Raw genomic sequence first — 20,565 nt, 5'->3', positions numbered from 1 at the left:
CTTCGAGGTTTTCTTGTAACAGCAACCACCTACCCGGGCAACCACTGCTGCAAACAAACCCTTTGCTACCCTTGAACTGACTCACATTAACCAAAGGAACTACACATTTACTGCCTTCAGTCCTCTGGCCTTCTTTTCCTTTTCATCATTAAAAATAATTGGGTTAGACAGCACATATCACCTGGCAAAGAATAAGAAGATATGTTATTTCTGTCAAGTCCTCCATATCTCAAAGCCCATGCTGTGCTTTTGAACAGGCAGTGAAGCAGAGTAAGCAAGGCAAATGTTTCCCACAACAAGTGCCATGATGCAGTCAGGGAGATATGCCCAGACAGACCCTTGCACCAATAGAGTCCCACTAAAGACACCTGGGCTCTATATTTGGACAGAAGCTATTCATTTCAGGATTAATGTCATAACTTTTGATAGCCACACTAGCTGGGAAAACATTTCAGTTCTATTTTCAAACCACATGGTAACATAGACCTCTTTTATGGCTTTCTACAGGAAGTCACATTCCCAGTGACACAACCCCCTCGGGAGAAGACAAGTTTCCATGCAAGGCTCCAACTAAAGCCATTAACTTCATTTTTTACCTCTATTTGGGAGGACAGTTAAAGCACGGTCAGGAAGTGGAGAGCTGACAGCACAGAGTGGCTTCCTTAGGGATGCTGCTGTCAGGGGAAAGGCATCAGGCAGGTCTCTACTGGGAAGGATTCTTCAGTGATCCCTGCACAGGTCCCAGCACTCTCCCACAAGCTCCAGCATTCCCTCCCACACCAATCCCACACAGCAACATGGCTTTGTAACTCACTGGGAAGGCAAACAGTGGCACCTATCCCATCAACACACTGCTTCATGCCCAGGTCCCTTATGTGCTCCATACTTTGTAATTTCCATTTGTCTCTAACAGACATACCTTACCTGACAACTAGAAAACTTGAGTTTATTTTTAAGTCTATTAGATCACTCGCAACACAATCAAGCAAAATATTGAGCATTTCTCAGACTGTTAGGGTTCAAAATTTAGGTCATCAGCCTTCTACATATTTCTGTTTGGGAACAGCAGAAACAACTCTTAATATTAGCTAAGTAGTAAACCAGACAGTAAAGTTGAATAGATTTTTGTTAGCCTAAATTCACTGAATAATTGTGACTAAACTCAGGTAGAAGAACAGCTTTGAGAAGATAAGAATAACATAGAGTTTTAATAAAAGATTACAGGTCTGTTTTTTAAAATGTTTATCTGTGGGTCTACAAGTCTTGAGAAATCTGCTGTATGTACTCAAACAGCATGGCAGAGATAAGTCCTGCATGCTGTTCTGGTCCTACAGCAAAACCCTTTAAAAGGATAATGAAGACAGCATCACATTTCATAAGAGATTTCCTGAATGCCTGCTGAGCTGACCTTGTTTACAAGTACTCACTGAAACGATTCATTGCTCCTACGTTCCACTCCACACTGCTATGGCTCAGAATTTTCTGCCCGTACTATCCATATGGACATGAGCCAGAAAGAAAATTTCTATGTAATTATCCAATTAATTATTATTAAGACTAGCATTTAACAAAAAAATGCCAGCTGGCATACATAACGATCATTTTGCTTCTATTGTGCAAGAACGAAGAAAGGCATTTGTTTTCTTATTAATAGATGTAAAACACAAACAAAGCTGAACAGTTTTGGTTTGTTTCAAACTACAGGATCAAAAGGGCAAAGCATAGAGTGGTGAAGGATTAGACTGGGATTCAGAAAACAACTTGAATTCAGAATCCTTTGCAATTGTGCCAATCAGTTCATCTCTGTGCTACAAGTTTCCATTTGTAAATTAATATTTTCTCATTCTCTGGCTTTATTGTTAATTTTACAATCTGTTATTTGGTAGTAGAAATCTCTTATAATGTGCACAAAGCAGAATGGGGTCCTGAATACAGCCTACAAGTGTTTGTTTTTTCTTCACACTGTTTATCTTCAGGGGGATTTTGAGGTAAGAGAGATGCAATTTCTTCTGGACCTAGCAGAAACTGACTGCTCCAGCTGGCTCAGAGAAATCAGCTGACACAAGAATGCAACAATATAGTCTGAAACAGTTCAACTGCAGTTACTGGAAACTAGTAAAAGCATACTATACCCTGAAATTTAAAGCAAGGTGTTATTTTTCAGTGCTTTATCAACATTAGCTAACCAAGGCACAGAGCACCAACAACTAAAAGAATTTAAAAAGATATTCACCAAACTTTGCCTCAGTCCTCATTTAAACATACATAGTGCCTTCATGGCTATCAATTTTGGCTCCAACACAATAGTATAAAGTAAGCATGAACTCTTTTTTTCTTTTAAGTCACATTACTGATGTATTTACAACGTAATTATTTGCAATAGCATCAAACACCCCCTAGGCTGGGTCCTGACAGCTGAACTTCACACAAAACTGTGGGTGTGTTTTGTGAACTGGACAACACAGAAATCCATTAGATCTTGATCTTCAGGGGATCCTGATACAATATCCTGACATCCCTGGCACACTTAGCATACAAACCACCTCAATCTCAAACCAAGCAGAGATGTATCTCATTTCACTTATGCTAATATTTTTCCTGTAATTGAGAGTTAGAGAAAAGCTGAAAACACAAATAAATACAACTGTGCTAGCAGGGTTCATCACTAGGACAGCCAGCATTCAATCAGCTTTGCTCTCCCCAGCAGGTCTCTCACACAACCCACTGCGGGTGGGGATGACTGCAGAGTGTTTCTGAGGGCAGCAGGGTAGTATTATATAGCAATTCATGCTCTAACAAAAAACTCTGGCAAAGCAGCCAAACAGACAGTAATCATTTTGCAAGGCATCACGGGAGCTCTGTTTGCCTGATCCATTGCAAAGCTGGCGACATCCTAGCTATGACTTTTTTTAAACATAACTAGTGATGTTTGTGACAAACAGTAAAACGTGTTTTCCTGTCACTGATACAATAACAATAAATAATAAAAGTTACAAGTAAAAATTCTGTGTATAGACACCCAACCATGGATAGGTTACAGGTGTGATTCACTGGAAAACAGGCAGCTGACCTAAAGTTTTAACAGATTCATGTCCAGAAGGAACTGAATTTGCACTCCAGAAAAGCTGATTTCATCAGAACACACTGCCAGTTTGTCTGTGAGGCTGCTGGGGAGTCTGTGTTTTCAAAGTTCACAGCCCCAAGAGAGCTGTGCTATGCAGGCTTCCCCAAGACAAACACTTTCAACACTTCTGCCTCTGCCACAGTCTCTGCAGAGCTCCCCTATGGCCAGAGTCCCCTGACTGACATGGAAGGTCTGTTTCCAGGCTCCAGCTCCTGACTGGATCCACAGTCTGCAAAAGCAGGGCAGGTCAGGGAGATCTCAGACTGGCAGCAGCCACCTGCTCTTCTCCACCCCACCTAGAACACACAGCCAAACCATGTCATTTACTTAAACTCTTAAAAGCCTCCCCTGCAAAACACTGAGTCATTTAAATTTAAAGATTATTTTAAATTTACATAGACTGACAGTGGGGTGTAGCTATGCTCTCTGAAAAGTCTCCTAGTACCGACCTTGAAATCTAATTTCAAGGAATGGCTTATATTACACAATGAGCAGAGCCAGAGGCTTAGGATTAGCATCTGTAAAGTGTAACAGGATTTCAGGTGAACTCCTATATGGTAGACCAAACCTGCTCAGATCCAAAAATATGATGACTGAAATCTCATTAAATGATTGCTGGAAGATTTGTGAGCTGGAATACATTTGGTTTGTTGTTCCAGATCATTTGTTTTCTAGTATGTATTAAAATTCGATAGCTTATACAGTCAAAAAAGGGACTGAAAACTATTTGCCCAGAGCCCTCTCCCATCAAAATGGTCATTGGAAGTTCAAGGAATCTTTCCAAACATAACATCAGCTGCCCATTTAGAAGCCTGCTTTTCCTTCATTAGGGTCTGAATACTTTCCAGACTTTTTCCAGACCCATTTTTTTTGTTCCTTTACTGGCAGGGAAATAAGCAGGAAGAGCCCACAGCATCACAACACAGGAGCACTGGCCTGAACACCAGTGGAAAGCCTTTAAGGTACACAAGCAGAGTACTCATTACAGATTAAAACAGCCAGATGTTTCACACCAACTACAGAAAAAACATCACAAAGAACACCCACTTTGAAAAGAAAGCTAATCCAGCAGCAGAGCAAATACAGTAAATCAACTCGAGAGCAAAAGCAGACCAAACTCAAACCACAAGTTTATATAAGTGATTCTCTGTAAAGAGACTCAAGTGTCCCCTTCAGAGGGCCACATAAAACAGAAAGGCAAAGATTCAACAAGTGATGCTAACTGCAGGATACTTGGTAACATCCAGCATAGTTCAAGGGAAAAATCTCAGGGCACCACATTAAGCAAATAAACACTGTTTCCCTGGAGGGAAAGACAAGGGAGTTGGGAAAAAAGAACAAGGTAAAACTGAGTTATATATTATCTAATATAGTTAACCCAGCAATACATATTTTTCTATGGCTGCAAGGCACTAACAGTGACAGAGAGATGAGCAGCAGCAGAAGCAATTCTGTTCCTTTTTTTTCCTGTCAGCAAAGGGCATAGCTTAAGTACGTAAGTGTGAAACATACTCATTTTCTAAAAAAATATGGTAAATAAACTGAACGCAGCTTGCCTGTGAATCTAATCAGTACTACAGTAATTTGTGGAACAAAACAAACAGGTATCTCTCAGCAACATAAAAAGGCTTCGGACTTCCTTCTCCATAAAACGAGCTCTAACTAGCTTTGTCTTCTTTTCTGTCTACCTGTGCAGTGTCGCATGAGCAATAAAGACTTCCCTTAAAGTCCTAGGTTCACCTAGCTAATTAAGTACTACAACCCTAGAGAGGTCATGATTTTCCAAATCAGCATTTCTACCATCAGAATGTTGGTAAGATCATTAGTAGCAACATTCATAGGGTATGTGTATAATTACACCAGTGAGCTGAGAACTAAACCAAATCTACCCACTCAACACACGATTCCTGGTTAACTATCTGCCCCTCTGGAGAGTGTCCATTTGGGCTACAAAATCTTTGCATTCCTATGGAAGAGCTCTTGCATCTGGTACTATACATGATATAACACTTCCGGGAAATATTCCCTCCTGGTTTCTCACCAGAAGCAAGGGCTTAATCCTGAATCTGTTTGCTTAGTTCGTAACACTTGTTTTGGGGACAGCAGCAGCATTCTTGTAGAGGTCCATTCATCCTTATATTATGCAACCTTAATATTAGTTTAATGTTGCTTTTCCCTGTGGATTATAAACACAAATCTCTAGACCCAGAGTAACACCCTTCATCCCTCTTAAGATAGAGAAGTGGTCATAACAGGCTTGTTCCCTACCTACTGGACTATTAATTTTTGAATATAGTCAGCACACAGAAAACAAATCCCTTCAGCTATCAAGTGAGAACAAAACAGACATTATAGTCCACTGTAGTACAACTAATTTCTAATCTACCCTGACTTCTGAATGCTTGGCTTTAAAAATTCAGTAATGATCTTTTAACATTGTTCTGCACATTTAACCTCCATTTTTAGACCAGTTAGCTGAATTCTTTTCCTTCTCAGTAAGCTTCTGTAGGTTAGAACACCTAGTGGTCACCCTTATCAAATTATGAGTTTGTATAAACATTGCTAATTACCCTTTCAGCATACAGAAAAAATGTTAATTCTTATGACTTGCACTTTTCAGAAGGCAAAGATCCACTATGATACCAAGCTACAGGTAGGTACCCCTGGCTATTTTGTGGTTCATGATAATGTCAATTAGTACCTATCCAGGAAGAAACATCAGACTTTACAATAAACCAAACCAACTTTTTTCATACCAGAATTTATATAATACTTTTGCCGTGGCTTCCTGAACAATACTGGAAAAAGTCACAACCATTCTACGCAACCTTCATGCCTAATGTGCTGAAACACCTTAACCTTAAGCGACATAGTTGAAAAAACAAACAAACAAGACCCCAACATCTAAAAATGCCTCAATTTCAGTAGAAAAAACACTTCAGAGTCTGAGGTCAAAGAAAATGTGTTTGAATTTTAAAAAAGCGCAAAACAAAAAAATCGCATTTCTTAACTTGTTGAAGAACCATATTAGGGTGGTTTTTTTATTATTTTCAAAACTTTTTTGAAACATCACATGCAAGATTTCTGCATATAAACTCACTGGACTTTGTAAACAATTAATTGCATGCATATAATCCATGCCAATGAATAAATTCAGTCTCACCAGCATCTGAGTCTTTTCTACATAGGAAACCATAACAAGTTTCTCAACTTCCTTCCCATTCTGTTTATGCAATTTGATACAGGCAAACACGAGCAAGCTCTATCATGTGCTAAGGTGACTGAAAGCTGCAGAGTACCATTGGTGAAGCACTGAAGCTAGAAAACCCTGCTGAGAAGCAAAGAATAGCAGCTTGGGTTCACTGCTGTGAAAACAGAGGCCCACAGCTTTTGCCTGTTTCAACAGGGGTGAGGGAAGACTGTGCCTCAGAAGGCAACAGAGACATTGTCTCCGCAGACAGAGTAAGCCACGTTCAACAGGACAAACATTCTGAACCTTGTATCACTCCCGTACTAGTTTTATTTCATACTGCAAAAACTCAGGCAGCTTTGTCAAGTACAGCATCTAGAATAGGTTTCCAAAGAAATCCGCACCTTCCAAGCACATGCTTTTATTGATAATTACCACTTTGTTGCCAATGATCTATTTTTAATTGTGGACACAGTTATTCCCCTTGATAAGATGGAGTACAAAAACCTCACAAAAATACTGGCTTGAACTGAACTTTTAGTCATTAGTGTTTCTGTAAATGTTGTGTTGGAGCATTAAAGACATCTGGAATACTTTTTGTTAATCAAAAAAAGCCAGAATAATGGCATTGAACTGTTCCATATCATACTGTACTAGTAATAAATGAATATTTTCACTTTGAAAGCAACAAAGCACTACACATGTTCCCAGTAATATCAACTATAAGGAATACATAAATGCTTAAAAGGCTCAAAGGAATACAGCTTCCAGTAGAAATGACACATCTTACTGGCATTTGTAATTTGAAAACAGCCTCCTAGAAAGCTCAACCAATCCTGCACAAAATTGCTCTTAAAATAGTTAAGAGTGTTTCAATTAAGATTAATTTAGAGTCACAATATGGGTCTTTATTTTTCCATGTGGATGTAAGTAAGTCATATCACTCTTCTAATTATGCAAGAAAATCCCTAAATGGAGTGTTCAGACAACAGTTTCACTTGCCTGTGTTCATAGTACAATCCAATACAACCCTGCAATCCCACTCACTTTCAACTGCAACAGAGATTTGAGCATCATCACAGATACTCATCAGCTGAGCAAACAAAAGTCTGGAATTCTGTAGCAAATAAGGACTTCATGTATTAACACTGCTAAAGGACTTTGAAGCATTAACACAACATCCCTGTGGAACCATCATTTCCAAAGAGGCACACCACCAGCAACATGTAGTAAAAAAAAGTTAAGCACCTTGCCCGAGATCACATACTGAGTTTTACAAGCCACTGTATAGACTAACACTTCTTATTCCGGAGGCACAATTCCAGAAATTCAGCCCTGTTTAAATGCAGGAATAACATCTGGTAGATGTTCTATAAACGTAACAGGAAAGCAGCCTTACATCTCTGTATCTAACACTTAAACAAATACTAATATGCTCAGTAGTAATAAGAACAGGAGACCATAGATATATGAGAGGCCTTCAGCAATATTTTTTCCATTTACAGAGATTTACAAACACAGAAATTGTAGAATACCTTAACATTTTAATGAACAAAATTAGTCATATGGCTCCCAGTGAAGCAAATGGGACATTTCTGGCAGCTTCAGTAGAAAGTGGAAGGAGGAAACATTCTTCACTTAACCAATTCAAGCATCAAATAGATAAGCTGTTTAGAGGTGGCCCCCTCCCTCCAACAAATGAAAATACTTCAATAGATTTGTGTTTATGGTACAAACCTAAACTATAACATATATTTTAGAATAACAGCTGTGAGAATTAAATACTGCCCTAACTTCATAACCTTAAGTATCAATGAGAACACGTGATCTTCAATGGGAACTTTTGTTTTATTCTCAAAACTGACTGAACTGTTTAGCCTGCACTCCTTCAAAAAATCCAGCACTCAAAAGGTGAAGCAAACATGAGGATCAAGCTCAACAAGACAGTATTCAGTAAGTCCTAATTAACTATATGTATTATAAGCCTACATTTAGCACAATTTATTAAATTACAACAAACAAAATCTATTAATACAAACACTTCAGTGATCAGAATGGAAGCAGATACTTCATAAGGAATTCCAATTCCACCAAGCCACTGCAAATTCACAGTGACTGGAAAAATTACTAGATTTTAAAAAACCTACAAGGTCATATCTTACAGCTATCTTTATACTGCAGCAGAAGAAACGAGAGTGTGGAAAACATTATTTTTGCACTATGCCATAACCAGTAAGTCATAACCATGGCTAAAAGCTTTAGCGGTTTATGGTGTTTCAAAGTAAAGAACAGTGACAATCCAGCACAGTCTAAAGGACAGGACATGTGCCAGGAGTCCACTTCTATTTCTGGCTCTGTCACTGGTGGGCTGTGTGACCTTCAGTGGAGGTACACCTCTTTCCCTTCAACCACTCCACCACAGGGAGAGAACTGCCTTTTGCTATTCCCCTAAGTGACAGACAAAAGAGCACTTCACTCAGGGGCAGTCGGCAGTGCTGTACAACATAAACTGGCAAGGGCAGAAAAAGGGTAAGTCACTAGGCCTTCAGTTTTGTGTTGGAAGCATGCAGCTCTCTCCTTCAGCTAAGTACCAGTAAACATATTACCAGTTTTATTTGCAGAAGCCAGCAGCAAATACATACACCTTCTGACATCTCTGACCCACTCTTTGACTTTGGAAGCAAAGTACAGTTGCTACAACAAACAGCAATTAGTTCTTAATTTATCTAGTTTTGAATTGCTAAAACCCCAGCTCCGAGCCTGCTCACAACAGCTCATAACTTAGCTTGTCAATTTAAAGCAATAAACAATCACATATAAGGAATTAATGCCTCAAACATCTGGTATGAAGAGAGACAGTCACATTTGCCAGTATAACCACAAAGATTATAGTTCCACACAATTTAATTTTCCAGTATAGGTTAGTTTTACCTTTAAATAAATAAAACCAAACCAATAAAACTGAGGTTGTTATACTTGGACACAGACTGAACTACAAAAACGTCATCATTTTTCTTGCAATCTGTCTGTTATTGAGTCACTGAAAAACTGTAAATCACCTTCAGCAGTGACTAATGTAAAAACTGTACTTCATTATAATCATCAGTGAGAACATACCCTCACCCTTCTTCACTACATCACATTTTAGCAAAGTAAAAGAAGAAAGCTTAAAGAATGTGATCCTATTTTCCCTCTCCTCTTTCCTTCAAAATATATCACAGTCAGCTTCCCAAAACAGTACATCCAGGAAATATTTCAGCCATACTACTATGGCACACAAAGTTGCCTCATTGACAAGTCACAGGGGAAACATTAAGTGCTCTGCATCAGAGCAGGTGTATTTTTATAGAAAATAAGCATGGCAAAAAGTATTAGTCCTCACAATTTGATAAATGTTTTCTGAAACACTGAAGCATGATGACCAGTGTTCTTTGCATGATCAACCTCAAATCAATTTTGTGTCTAGGTATGTGGCATGAAAATGTTCATCTTGGCCTACACATTCCTTGATCAGGAGAAAGACACAATGGAATTTCAGCAAGTGTGTTCATTAAACATGGCTAGTAATTAAATAATTCCAGCAATAAATTTTTACAACAGTTTATTAAATACAACTCTGAAAATGTATGCCTACAAATCTGGAGCCTATTTTGAGAAAAACTGCATCCATCTTTAAAGAACACTGAGTTTCCCAACCTACTTACTTTATTTTCTTGCCAAATCCATGTTTGACCATAAATTTGGCTCCGAGCCCCACCTGCTATTTCACTTCCATTGCAATTAGCTCATTCCTCTGACATTCTCCTCTCCCACACTATCAGAAATCAGAATCTTCTCTCTCTCTAGGACAAATCTCCCACAATTTTTTGTTTCTATCACAGCACACCTTTGGTTAGTGTATCACGCTCTCCTTTTGCGCCTAGACATAAAATTATCTCTGAAATTTTGTACCTTTTCTGCTAAGTCTGATGTTACTCACCACTTCTTGAATCTATCAATTCCCAATCTGCAATCACATTATTTTACAGCTCAGCTGCTGTCAAACCCAAATCAACCTCCATATTCTCTCCAATATTTCCAGCCTCCCTGAACTTTTCACTCACCTGCCTTTGTCTGCTTTTCAATAGCAGGCTTCTGGGTATATCACAGATGTCTCAAATGTATCTAAAAACCTAAACCACTTCCTTGCCTGTATAAATATCATCTGCAGATTCACTTCTAAGATAGAGAAAAATCTCAAAATACAGAATAAAAATCAGTTCATTTTATATCTCAACATAATTTGGATATTAAGATCCAGAATTTTGCTCAAGGACTTCAGCCATAGACTAAATATGGAGGGATTTTTTTTACTAGCATTTAGTTCCATGTCATGCCATTAGGGACATTCTCTGCAACAATTAAAAACTCTATTGAAGAAAAAAGTATTTATATAATGCCAGTTGGTACAGACAGGAATCTCAGATACACCTGACTAATGAAACAGAGGCAGAATGACAGTTGATATTAACTAATGCAGAGCTCCCTTCTCCCCTTTTACATGGTAAAAATCTAGATTTTTCTATGCAGATACACACTGAAGTAATTTTCAAGTCTTGTGCCATGTCACTTGTATATTTTATATTAATTATTCTTAGATGACATTAAAAATTAAACCAAATTAAATTAGCATCAATTTCCTAATTAAAACCATTTCCAAGACAAGCAATCTATCTTTAATATCATGCCTTTCTACAAAGCCAGGAAAATACTTACTATGCTGTTATTACTTATTGTGTCTAAAAAAATGTCCTAAGTTTACACATTTTAAAGCATCAGCCTGACTTTAAATCTTTGGGGTCTTTTTTTAATAAATTCTAAACTTGTCAATCTTGTCAAGTCTTACCTTGCTTTCTAATGGATAACTAAGTAATAAGTTATCATTCAAAGTTCAAAAAATTTTCATAGGAAAGTGATTTCTAGCTTGTCAATGCAAGTTGCTATGGCAACAACCAAGATGACTACCAAGGCTCCAACCTTATTTGATGAATAAAATGGAAAAAAATCATAAAATACTATAACTAAAAACCCTGTACTGTAAGTCTTCCTGAAAAAGAGTAACAAAAGGACTACCTCCTCTACACCGTTTAACGATATCTGGGCTGGCAAAGAAGCCTCCAGTTTACCATAAAACCTTATGTCATTATATTTTAGAAATGCTGAAACTCTTGCTTTTGACTTTAGTGTTCTTTGGCTTACAGACAGGTAAAAGACTGAAAATGAGCTTTTAGCATCTAAAGATAACAAGTGTTATCTTTGTGGAGCAGTAGCAGCCAACAGAACAAGACTATAAAATACAGTAAGGAAAAAGGTAGTGAAGAAAAACATGGATTCCACCATAACAGCCTAAAAATAGATTCACTTCAAATGAAGCTGGTACAGTTCAAAGCATCTACAGAACAAGCAGCTCCATCTAGAGGTTAAAAAGCAAGGGATGTTAAAACAGACTTACAGGTAAAAGGTATCACTACTTCAAAACACCCTCTAAAATGGCCTGCAAGATCTCCCAATTAAAATTAAAATCGGGGTTAATAATACATTTTCACACTAAAGTCACCTGATCATTTGGAATCTGAAATTGTTTCACTAAAAACAAACTGAAGACAAATCTTGAAAACACCTAAAAATCAAGAATTGCTCATTCATATCTTAAGCTTCCTGCATTCCAGTGAAAGTCACACTGAAATTACAGCACCAGGGCAGTCAGTCAATTTTACCAGTTTTCTGTGTAATCAAGATTGCACCACCACCACTAAATGTAAATCAAATGAGTCAGCCTAATAGCATCACTTCAGCAAAAGTTACACCCATATTCAACACCAAGCAAATGGTCCAATCAGGAATGAAAACTTCTTGCACGTGTAACACTTTTCAGGCCCCAAACCTTCGTACTTACCTACCACTTTCCACTTATTTCCACATATTACATGCTCCAGAGCAAACTCCATTTTGCATATCATCTTTCAAAGTAGTTAATTTTATTCGTATTTTATGTCTGCAGGGAAACAATTACTTCCACGTTTCAGGACAAAACTCAGGCTTTATCACACTGCTTATAACTATGCCAGGCACAGGTAAAAGGCCAGTTTCTTTTCCCTAGCAGGATGCATTAAAAAAGCCCAACACATAACACAGCATTGTTTCTCTAGTCTGCACTGGATACTTCCTAGCTATGCCTCACAATACAAGTAGTGACATAAAACAGAATATAGAGGGTCAGAAAACCAGGAGCAAACGACTGCTGCTGGAAAACGGTTGGGTTAGATGCCTGCCTGCTCCAGAACAAAGGCATGCTTTGTTATTCACCCCATGCTTCTGCTTGAATTCCCTCACGGTGTTTTTCCCTCATCTTTTACACTTTCCCTATCTTTATCTCCTCTCAAGCCCTCATCCCTCTTTTTCATCCTCCAGTCTTGCTTTTTCTAGAGCTGTACTTCCTTATGGCAACACAACTGTCTTTTTAGTCTGTGGTCTCGATCCAATTTAGCACCATGAATAGATAAACATTGTTTATGACAGACCAAAACACCCTTTCCACTTCTCCCTAAAAATACTAACATTAACAAATGAAAGAACTGACAAATCATTTTATTATCATTAAATACGTGACTTTTAGAAGTGAAAAGGCTGTACCTCTGAAAATCAGGCTATTTTGTGCCTAAAGTTTAATTCTGAAACTTAGGCAAGACTGAAAAGACCTGTTCAAAAGACACTGCACAAATTAGTCTTGAAAGATTTCTACAATTTAACACACTGCTGCAATATTGGAAATAGCATCAAACAGGAACCCTTCTTGAAATACCTTACAGTGCTGACTCATGTACTGTGTTGAAAAGTGTTCAGTTTCTTTAAGATACAAGATTTGCAAACTCTTAGGAAGTGTCACACATGTATTCTAAGTTCTGAATACCCAGCAAATACAAACCAGAGCTTGCATAGGAGGTTGGTGCCAGAATTTCCTCCTGATTATATATCACAGTTGGAATACAAATGTACATTTAGGATTACTGGTTAATATTAATTTGCCATAGCAGAAGCAAGCCTCATTTTGTTTTTATTTAGTATAGCATTTTAACCCTTGAATCTAAAACACAGTATCATTAATTCCTAGAAAACACAATTTGAGCATTACAAAAAAAAGTCATTAGCTCTGGAAAAAACTTTGAAAACTCCAACCTATTTTGATCTTCTACTAACAAGCACAAGCAGAGAAAAATAAAGGCCTTTCAAAGTAGCTGTATACAATAGCTCTTTCTCACATGCAAGTTCACCAATTTAATGCCAAAAACAAACCACCTTTTTGATATATCGGATCCCACACAGGGAGCAAGGAAAAGGGAACTGTTTCTCCTTCTGCATCCTGCTCTAGAATCTCTAAATTAATGATCTGTATCTCAATGTGTACTTCAAAATCATACCTTAACTTCAGCACTGCAACATTATTTCCACATCAGAGGAGAACATGGATTTCCAGTTTGAAAAGAAGCAGCAGCAACTCAAACCAACATTTTATTTGCTCTGAATATCAAACAATGTACATCAAAAGTTTCTACATAAGGTTTTTATGGTCACAATTCAGCTTGCTTGACCCTACTTAAAACTGCTTATGAAAAAAAAACTTTAATTTCCTTTTGGAATAGTCTGTGTACCAATATATCTTTGACAGTAAGACTAGTCTCATTAGTCTAATTTTGTAGCTCTACCGTGAGACCCCACATCACGCACAAATTTTGTGGTATTGGGGTAAGCACACTTTCCTTTAAATCCCATTGACACAGGTAACGGGTATGGAAAAGGGACAGATGATAACACTGCAGCAACACCAGTTCATGCAAATACAAGAAAGATCAGAAGCTAAGCTGTGCTTTCACTTACACAGGCTGAATGACAGTCAATCAACTGCCTGGAAAATACTAAATGAAAAACTACTCCAACACATAGAAACCAAATCCTAACTTCTCACCTGCTCATTTTCAGTCTTCAAAATTAACCAGCTAGATGGCACCAAGATACTAAATTTACAAAATATTTAGATGAAGTTATTAAAAAAGGGCTTCCAGAACATAAGTATTAACTAGACATAGGAAACAACTGACGTTTCTCTGACTTTGTAAATGTTTTGCAGCCCAAGATAAGTAATCTCATGTTAAGCTTAAAACCAAAGAAAATAATGAGCATAAACACTTCTGTCATATTAGATAATCTTTACCAGTAAGTGCAGCACTATTGCAAAAAGCCAACTTCATCTAAGTTCAGTTTTGAAGCAATTCCTGTATCAGAAAGTGCTGGCAGAATTTGTGCCAGTAATTGTCCATTCATAATAGAGCTTAAAGGAAAGTTTTACCATCACTCAATCTTTCCTAAGGGAACAAATCACAGAAGGATTTTTTCATTTTTTTTTTTAAACTCCCAACAATGTTCAATGTTTGCACTTGCAAAAAAGTGATAGTTGGAAGCAACTGAGTTAGGCTTTGTGTTTTTCCAGGTATCATTTCCTCAGAGTGATAGCTGCAAGCATTGGGAAACTGGCAATTCAGTAAAGAAAATCCTACCCATTCTTCTAAAGACACCAACATAGTTCAGAATTTATTTCCAGATGGTAGAGAGAACAAGCCTTTGCTGAAATGTGTGTTAATGCATTGATTTTTTTCAAATCGGGGGGAAAAAAATATAAAAATCCCTTAAACACAGTTTCCTTTAAAGGTATTTAAGCACATGCTGAGCAAGCTTTTCAAGTTCCTCAGTCCATTCCTTTACAGAGATGTTTTGAAGAATTAAAAAACAGATCTGTGCTCAGGTGTATGAATAAAGTCTTTTTCTTCATTTCACAGGAAAATAATTTGTTAGAGAAATACACTGACAAACTCGGCAACGTTAGAAATTAAAACTGGCTCATGCCACACACTATTTTTAAAGCTTAGAGACTTTTACAGCCTAAAAGCTCCTCAAAACCAAACCTGATGACTGAAAGTACTGTTGTGTTACCAACATATGAATCTAGTTGTCACTCTGGGTTAAAAATATTTCTGTAAATTATTTTAGTAAGATTAAAAACACAAAAATACTTACATTGCATTTACTTTATCTTCTGGGCCCTGAACTTGCCCCGTTACAGTTCCTTGGCTGGTATTTTTAACCCAGCCAACCACTCCTAATTTCCTAGCTTCCTCTTCTGTGTACTGATTTGAAAAATAATGAAAGAGGACAATTAGTGCTGACATATACACCCGTATGTATAACACTTAAAAATCTACTTTGATTTTCATAGCTTTACGACTTACACTTAAATAAAAAAATCCATGGATTATGCTCATACTTAAGCATAAAGATATTCCTGTCAGCTCTGAAGAGGCAACAGAAGCAGCAAACATTTGAACAAGAATGAGATTTTACATATATGTAATAAATGCACAAGTTAATTCCCACTTCCACTTCCACACTTGTAATACTTTTCTTCAAAAAAACTATACATATGACATTACGCTGCTTGAAGTCATCTTCCTCTTTCCTGTACCATAATGTACATGCACAGAAGCCTTCTGATTGTGTGAGGCTTTTTTTCATTCACAGCAGGGCGAAAGACTTGCTCCCCTTATTTTGGGAACTTTTAACAGTTTTGATCACAAAGGACTCTATTAATCCCACACACTCCTTGTATATACTTCTTTGCCTTCTATAGTTCCTATCACTGCTTATTTGCCTCTTCAAGTGTCTACATTCATTGAATTTGCTACATGTACCAACTTCACAGTTCCTTTTCTCTAGTTTCATTTTAAGTAATTTCCACCTGACTTTCACCCTTTAAATTCTACCTCCAGCTGCTGCGTTACTACTAACAAACAGCAGTAGAGGTCATGATCTAATTATACTGTTTGTCTCATACTTCTGCAATACCACAACAAATTATGGTTTCCCAGCTATTCACTTCTTGTGATGAAATCAGCAACTTCCAAGCACCCTGTTTTCGGAGGGTTTCATTTTCTGTCTTTCATGTACATAGGCACTACACACGTGGTTTTAATAACTGAACATTGAAATGGTAGGGAACAGAAAGCCTGTTTTGTGGAAATCCATTACATTTTTTTCCATGTAGGGCAACAAATACACTAGTATCCAATACACAGTACTTCATTAGTAGCAAATTTGTTTATATTAAAGGTACCTCCTCTGTTTTGCTGCTTGTATATTTAGTAAAGAGGTAAAAGACTATATGGCCTATGTTTTTATCTGGTATTACAAAACAGTAACAGACTGATGGCTCTAACAGGAAGATCAAAAAGTTTTTAATACCTTTTGATAGGAAATAGCCACCAAACATTTTAGAGTATGAGCAGTAACACCCAAAACTAAATGCAGCAAGGATACGAAAGATGCACACTGCATTACCAGCCTCTTTAGACACTAACGGCAACAGCCAAACTGCAGGTCAACGTGACTCCATTCCAAAAGGTAAAACAAATTCCAATGAAAAGGTGCTGCTAAGTATGAAGGGTATTTTCCAAGATGATTATGAGCAGCTCCTCCACACAAACTTGTCCAAACGCACAGGAATACAGCTGACAGCCCATTTCTCAATACTGCTGATCAGCTCAAGACTGGCCCTGTGGTGTGTGTACTCACAAGGCACCAGGTCAGCTCAAAACAAGGCTTCCTGCCCACCACATAACGTGTGGACATCCACTTAGCACTTCATAAAATAATGAAACTCAAGACATACTATATTGTATGTCATGTCAATTTTGCAGTATTTCACAATACCTATAAAAAAAAGGTAAAAAAGCTTTTAGGGCTAATATTAAGCATGACCCACTAATTTCAGATTTTTAAAAAAAAAAAAGTTATTGGAAATGTGTCCTCTTGTTCCTTGGGTTTCTGTGAAATACAGAACTATCTGCTGCATGTTCAGAGCTGGTGGAGATATCTGGCTGGGATACAAGCCACAGACTGCGTGTTTGTAGCTCATTGTTACACGGAAACACAGTTAGCTTCTTGAAATTTTTTTTAAGGGCAGTTGTAGTACCAGTATTTAAACTGAAAAGCATTGCTTCAGAAGCCAATGCCAAGAACTTCAGATTTAACCTTTCTAAAGATTAACACGTTTCGATGCTGTTTTATCACAAGTAATCCAAACACGATCTTTAGGCACTAAACATACAAGCAACACACTAGTAAGCTTTTAAAAATCCATTTTAATATAACAATAATATAAAACAAACATATCTTTTTTTTTTTTCTTTTAAACACACTTGCAATACTTTACCATCCAACCTGTAACTCAAAAAAAGCAGTTGGATATGTTTATCCTCTACAAACCTGCTGCCATATTTTTAGCACTGGAAATACTATACTGTAAAGTAGAACCAGTAAACCAGGCAGTGCCTTACCATCCTGAAACAAACACCTGGAAGAGAAAGAAAAGGCATTAAAACAATTTCGAAACAACCCCACTTCTGGGAGTTAATTTTCACGTAAAGCAAACTGCACAGAACTCATCTCTGGTCTCTTCTTACAAGGCAAGCAGTCACAACATTTTGACACGGGGCAAATTCCACAGAATCTGTGTACACACACACACACAGTGGCCTTGAGCCTTCCCCTTGACAAACGAGTATGTGCATTAACGCAGTTACTACATGCAGCTTTCCCTAATAAAAACACTGCACTATAGGAATCGCCTTTATTTTGTTTTTACTGTAAAGTTTTTCTTCTGCCAACCCGGGGGGGAGGGGGCATTCCCACATAACCGCGCTGACAGAATCCACGAACACAAGCGCGGGTGACAGCAGATGCTTTTGGCAGCCCAGCCCAGCCTGCAGCTCCCGGGCTGGTCTGTCAAAACAGGGAAGCGGCCGAGCCCGCCCCGGGACGTGCCCGCAGCCCGCTCCCGCCTCCCGCCGGGCAGGGGGCCGCGGCCCCGCTCCCCCGCACGCCTCAGCCCCGCGCAGGCGCGTCCCGCTGCGGCCGCCGCCGGGCCCCTCACGCTGCCCGGGCCGCGGCGCGGAGCCCGGCTTTACCTTGCACTCGTCCGAACACTTCGTAATCCACCGATCGGAGGGCGCCGGAGGCTTTCGGCAGGGCGGACATGGCGGCCGGGCCGGGCCGGGCGGGCAGAGCCGTTGGGGCGCGGCTGCTCCGCGGGACGGCGGCGCGCGAGGCCCAAGCTTCCCCGCCGGGGCGGCCGCCTCCCCGCGGCGCCGGGAGCGCCGGGGCGGGAGCGGGACGCGGGAGCTCAGAACCAGCCCGGGCTGGTGCCCCGGGAGCCGCGGCCCGCGGGCCAGCTCCCCCCGCCGGGGGGACGCGCTGGGCCCCAGGACGGCGCCATGCCCTCCTCCTGCGGGACGGGGAGCGCGCTGTGTTGCGGGCAGACCCGAGCGAGGCCGCCTCCCCTTTCAGGGCTGCTGCCGCAGGCCTGCGCGGGCAGCCGGGCCTCCCGCCGCAGGTAGCCAGCCTCGTCCGTTTTCAGGGGTTTACGTGAATGGTTGAAACACAGAAATATTTGCCGTACGTGGCCGGACTGAAGTAATTTTGAGTGACAGTCCGGGAAGTCGTTGAGAGCTGAACACATCCAAAAGACCCCAGATGTATCCAGGGCGTCCCTCGCTAGCAAGGCTGCAGGACTGGCGCTTCTCTGACAACACTGGGAAGCTCATTCCTCTTTCCTCTTCAGCCGCGGACTGAGGCAAGTGCCGCAGCCAGGAAGGCAGGCGCTGGGCTCCAGCTAGAGCAGCAGGCCTTGGAGACAGAAAGCTGACTTCATGCGAACCATTCAGCACACCTGCAGTGATACCTATTAGTGCTCATGTTTTCATTAGCAAACCTTTCCAGATGTGTTAGAATCTAAGTTCTTTCATGTAGGTGCTAAATATGCAAAAATAACAGGCCAGAAACTCCTTGTTTAGCAGGCAGAGTCTCCAGATAAACACCGCAGAGATTTTTCCCTGGAGTATCATTCCCTGCAGTTTTTTTCCCCTTTATTTGCCTTGAAGAAAATATCAAGTTGTCTTCACGTAGAATTCTACACTAGAAACAACATAGAACTGACCTAAGAAGATGAACTCAGCCTTCTCTTACTCACCAACAGGTAAAGTGGCAGGTTGACTGTGTTGGAAAGTGACTCAGAAATGTAAAATGCTGGGGTTATTTTGTGTAAGATGTTCTCTGTATATAGATACAAGTTAAAATTGCAGTCAGAGGGGCATATAGTACCACAGCTGGCACTGAGTGAGGACATCCTGCAATAACCAGGCCTTGAAGAAAGTAATTAATCAAGAGTTTTAGAGAGTGTCTCATGTAAATCACCAACTTGGCAGAAAAGACTTGAGGTCTAAGCAGATAATTGAATCTAAGGAATGCAGGAGGTGAAGAAGAACCAGAATCAAGAAGATTGATGGCTAAACAGGTCTTGGCCAGTTGAAGCTGTAGGTCATGTCCTTTAGGTGAACTTAGCTCATAATAATGTTATTATAATACTAAATAATAGACAGGCTAAGGGAGTTGGGGTTGTTCAGTCTGAAGAAGAGACGACTCCAGGGGGACCTTATGTTGACATTCCAATATCTGAAGGGGGCCTATAGGAAGGCTGGGGAAGACCTGTTCACAAGGTAACGATAGGGACAAGGGATAATGGTTTCAAGCTAGAGAAGGGTAGATTTAGGTTGAACATACTACATTAGGAAAAAGCTCTTTAATATGAGGGTGGGTGGATCACTGGAACAGGCTGCCTAGAGAGGTGATGGAGGTCCCATCCCTGGAAACATTCAAGGTCAGGCTTGATGTTGCTCTGAGCAATCTGTTCTAGTGTGGGATGTCCCTGCTTATTGTAGGGGGATTGGACTAGATGACCTTTAGAGGTGCCTTCCGACCCATTCTGTGATTCTATGATTCTAAAAATCACATCCCCGGGTCAAAAAGACCCCTGCCTAGGTAAAGACCCTTCCCCTGAACATGCATGATAGCAGAAAAAGGCATGTAACTGTACGTAAATCGCTAACCAGTCACTATAAGGAGGATGGGCTTGGAAGGTTACTAACTGTATCGTTTTGTGTATAATAAATATGTGATGGAAAGCACCCAGCTTTGTACAAACCTGCGATAAATAACAATGTCTCCTTCCTAAACATAGTCTCTTTGTCTGTTTCAGGAGCTCTTACAACAGTAACAACTTAACAATAAAAATGAAAATAATTATTTTATTGGCCCTCTCCAATAGGCA

The 20,565-nt window shown here is 39.5% G+C and overlaps 1 protein-coding gene across 1 annotated transcript in view; it reads right to left on the bottom strand.

Moving 5' to 3' along the window:
• Positions 1-18,701, bottom strand: part of ACYP2 (acylphosphatase 2) — a 43,287-nt gene extending 24,586 nt beyond the window's left edge. Inside the window, exons 1-3 of the mRNA XM_051613844.1 lie at positions 18,368-18,701; positions 17,738-17,754; positions 15,423-15,532 (exon numbers count right to left, since the gene is read on the bottom strand). Of these exons, the coding sequence (XP_051469804.1) occupies positions 15,423-15,532; positions 17,738-17,754; positions 18,368-18,437 (197 nt within the window). The 5' untranslated portion in view covers positions 18,438-18,701. The remainder of the gene's footprint in view (positions 1-15,422; positions 15,533-17,737; positions 17,755-18,367) is intronic.
• Between the last annotated feature and the right edge of the window lie 1,864 nt (positions 18,702-20,565).

Source organism: Apus apus, chromosome 3 (genome assembly GCF_020740795.1).
Source record: "Apus apus isolate bApuApu2 chromosome 3, bApuApu2.pri.cur, whole genome shotgun sequence".
NCBI classification, from domain to species: domain Eukaryota; kingdom Metazoa; phylum Chordata; class Aves; order Apodiformes; family Apodidae; genus Apus; species Apus apus.
Note: the sequence above shows the minus strand (reverse complement) of the source record. Positions and strands in the feature narration are given on the sequence as shown.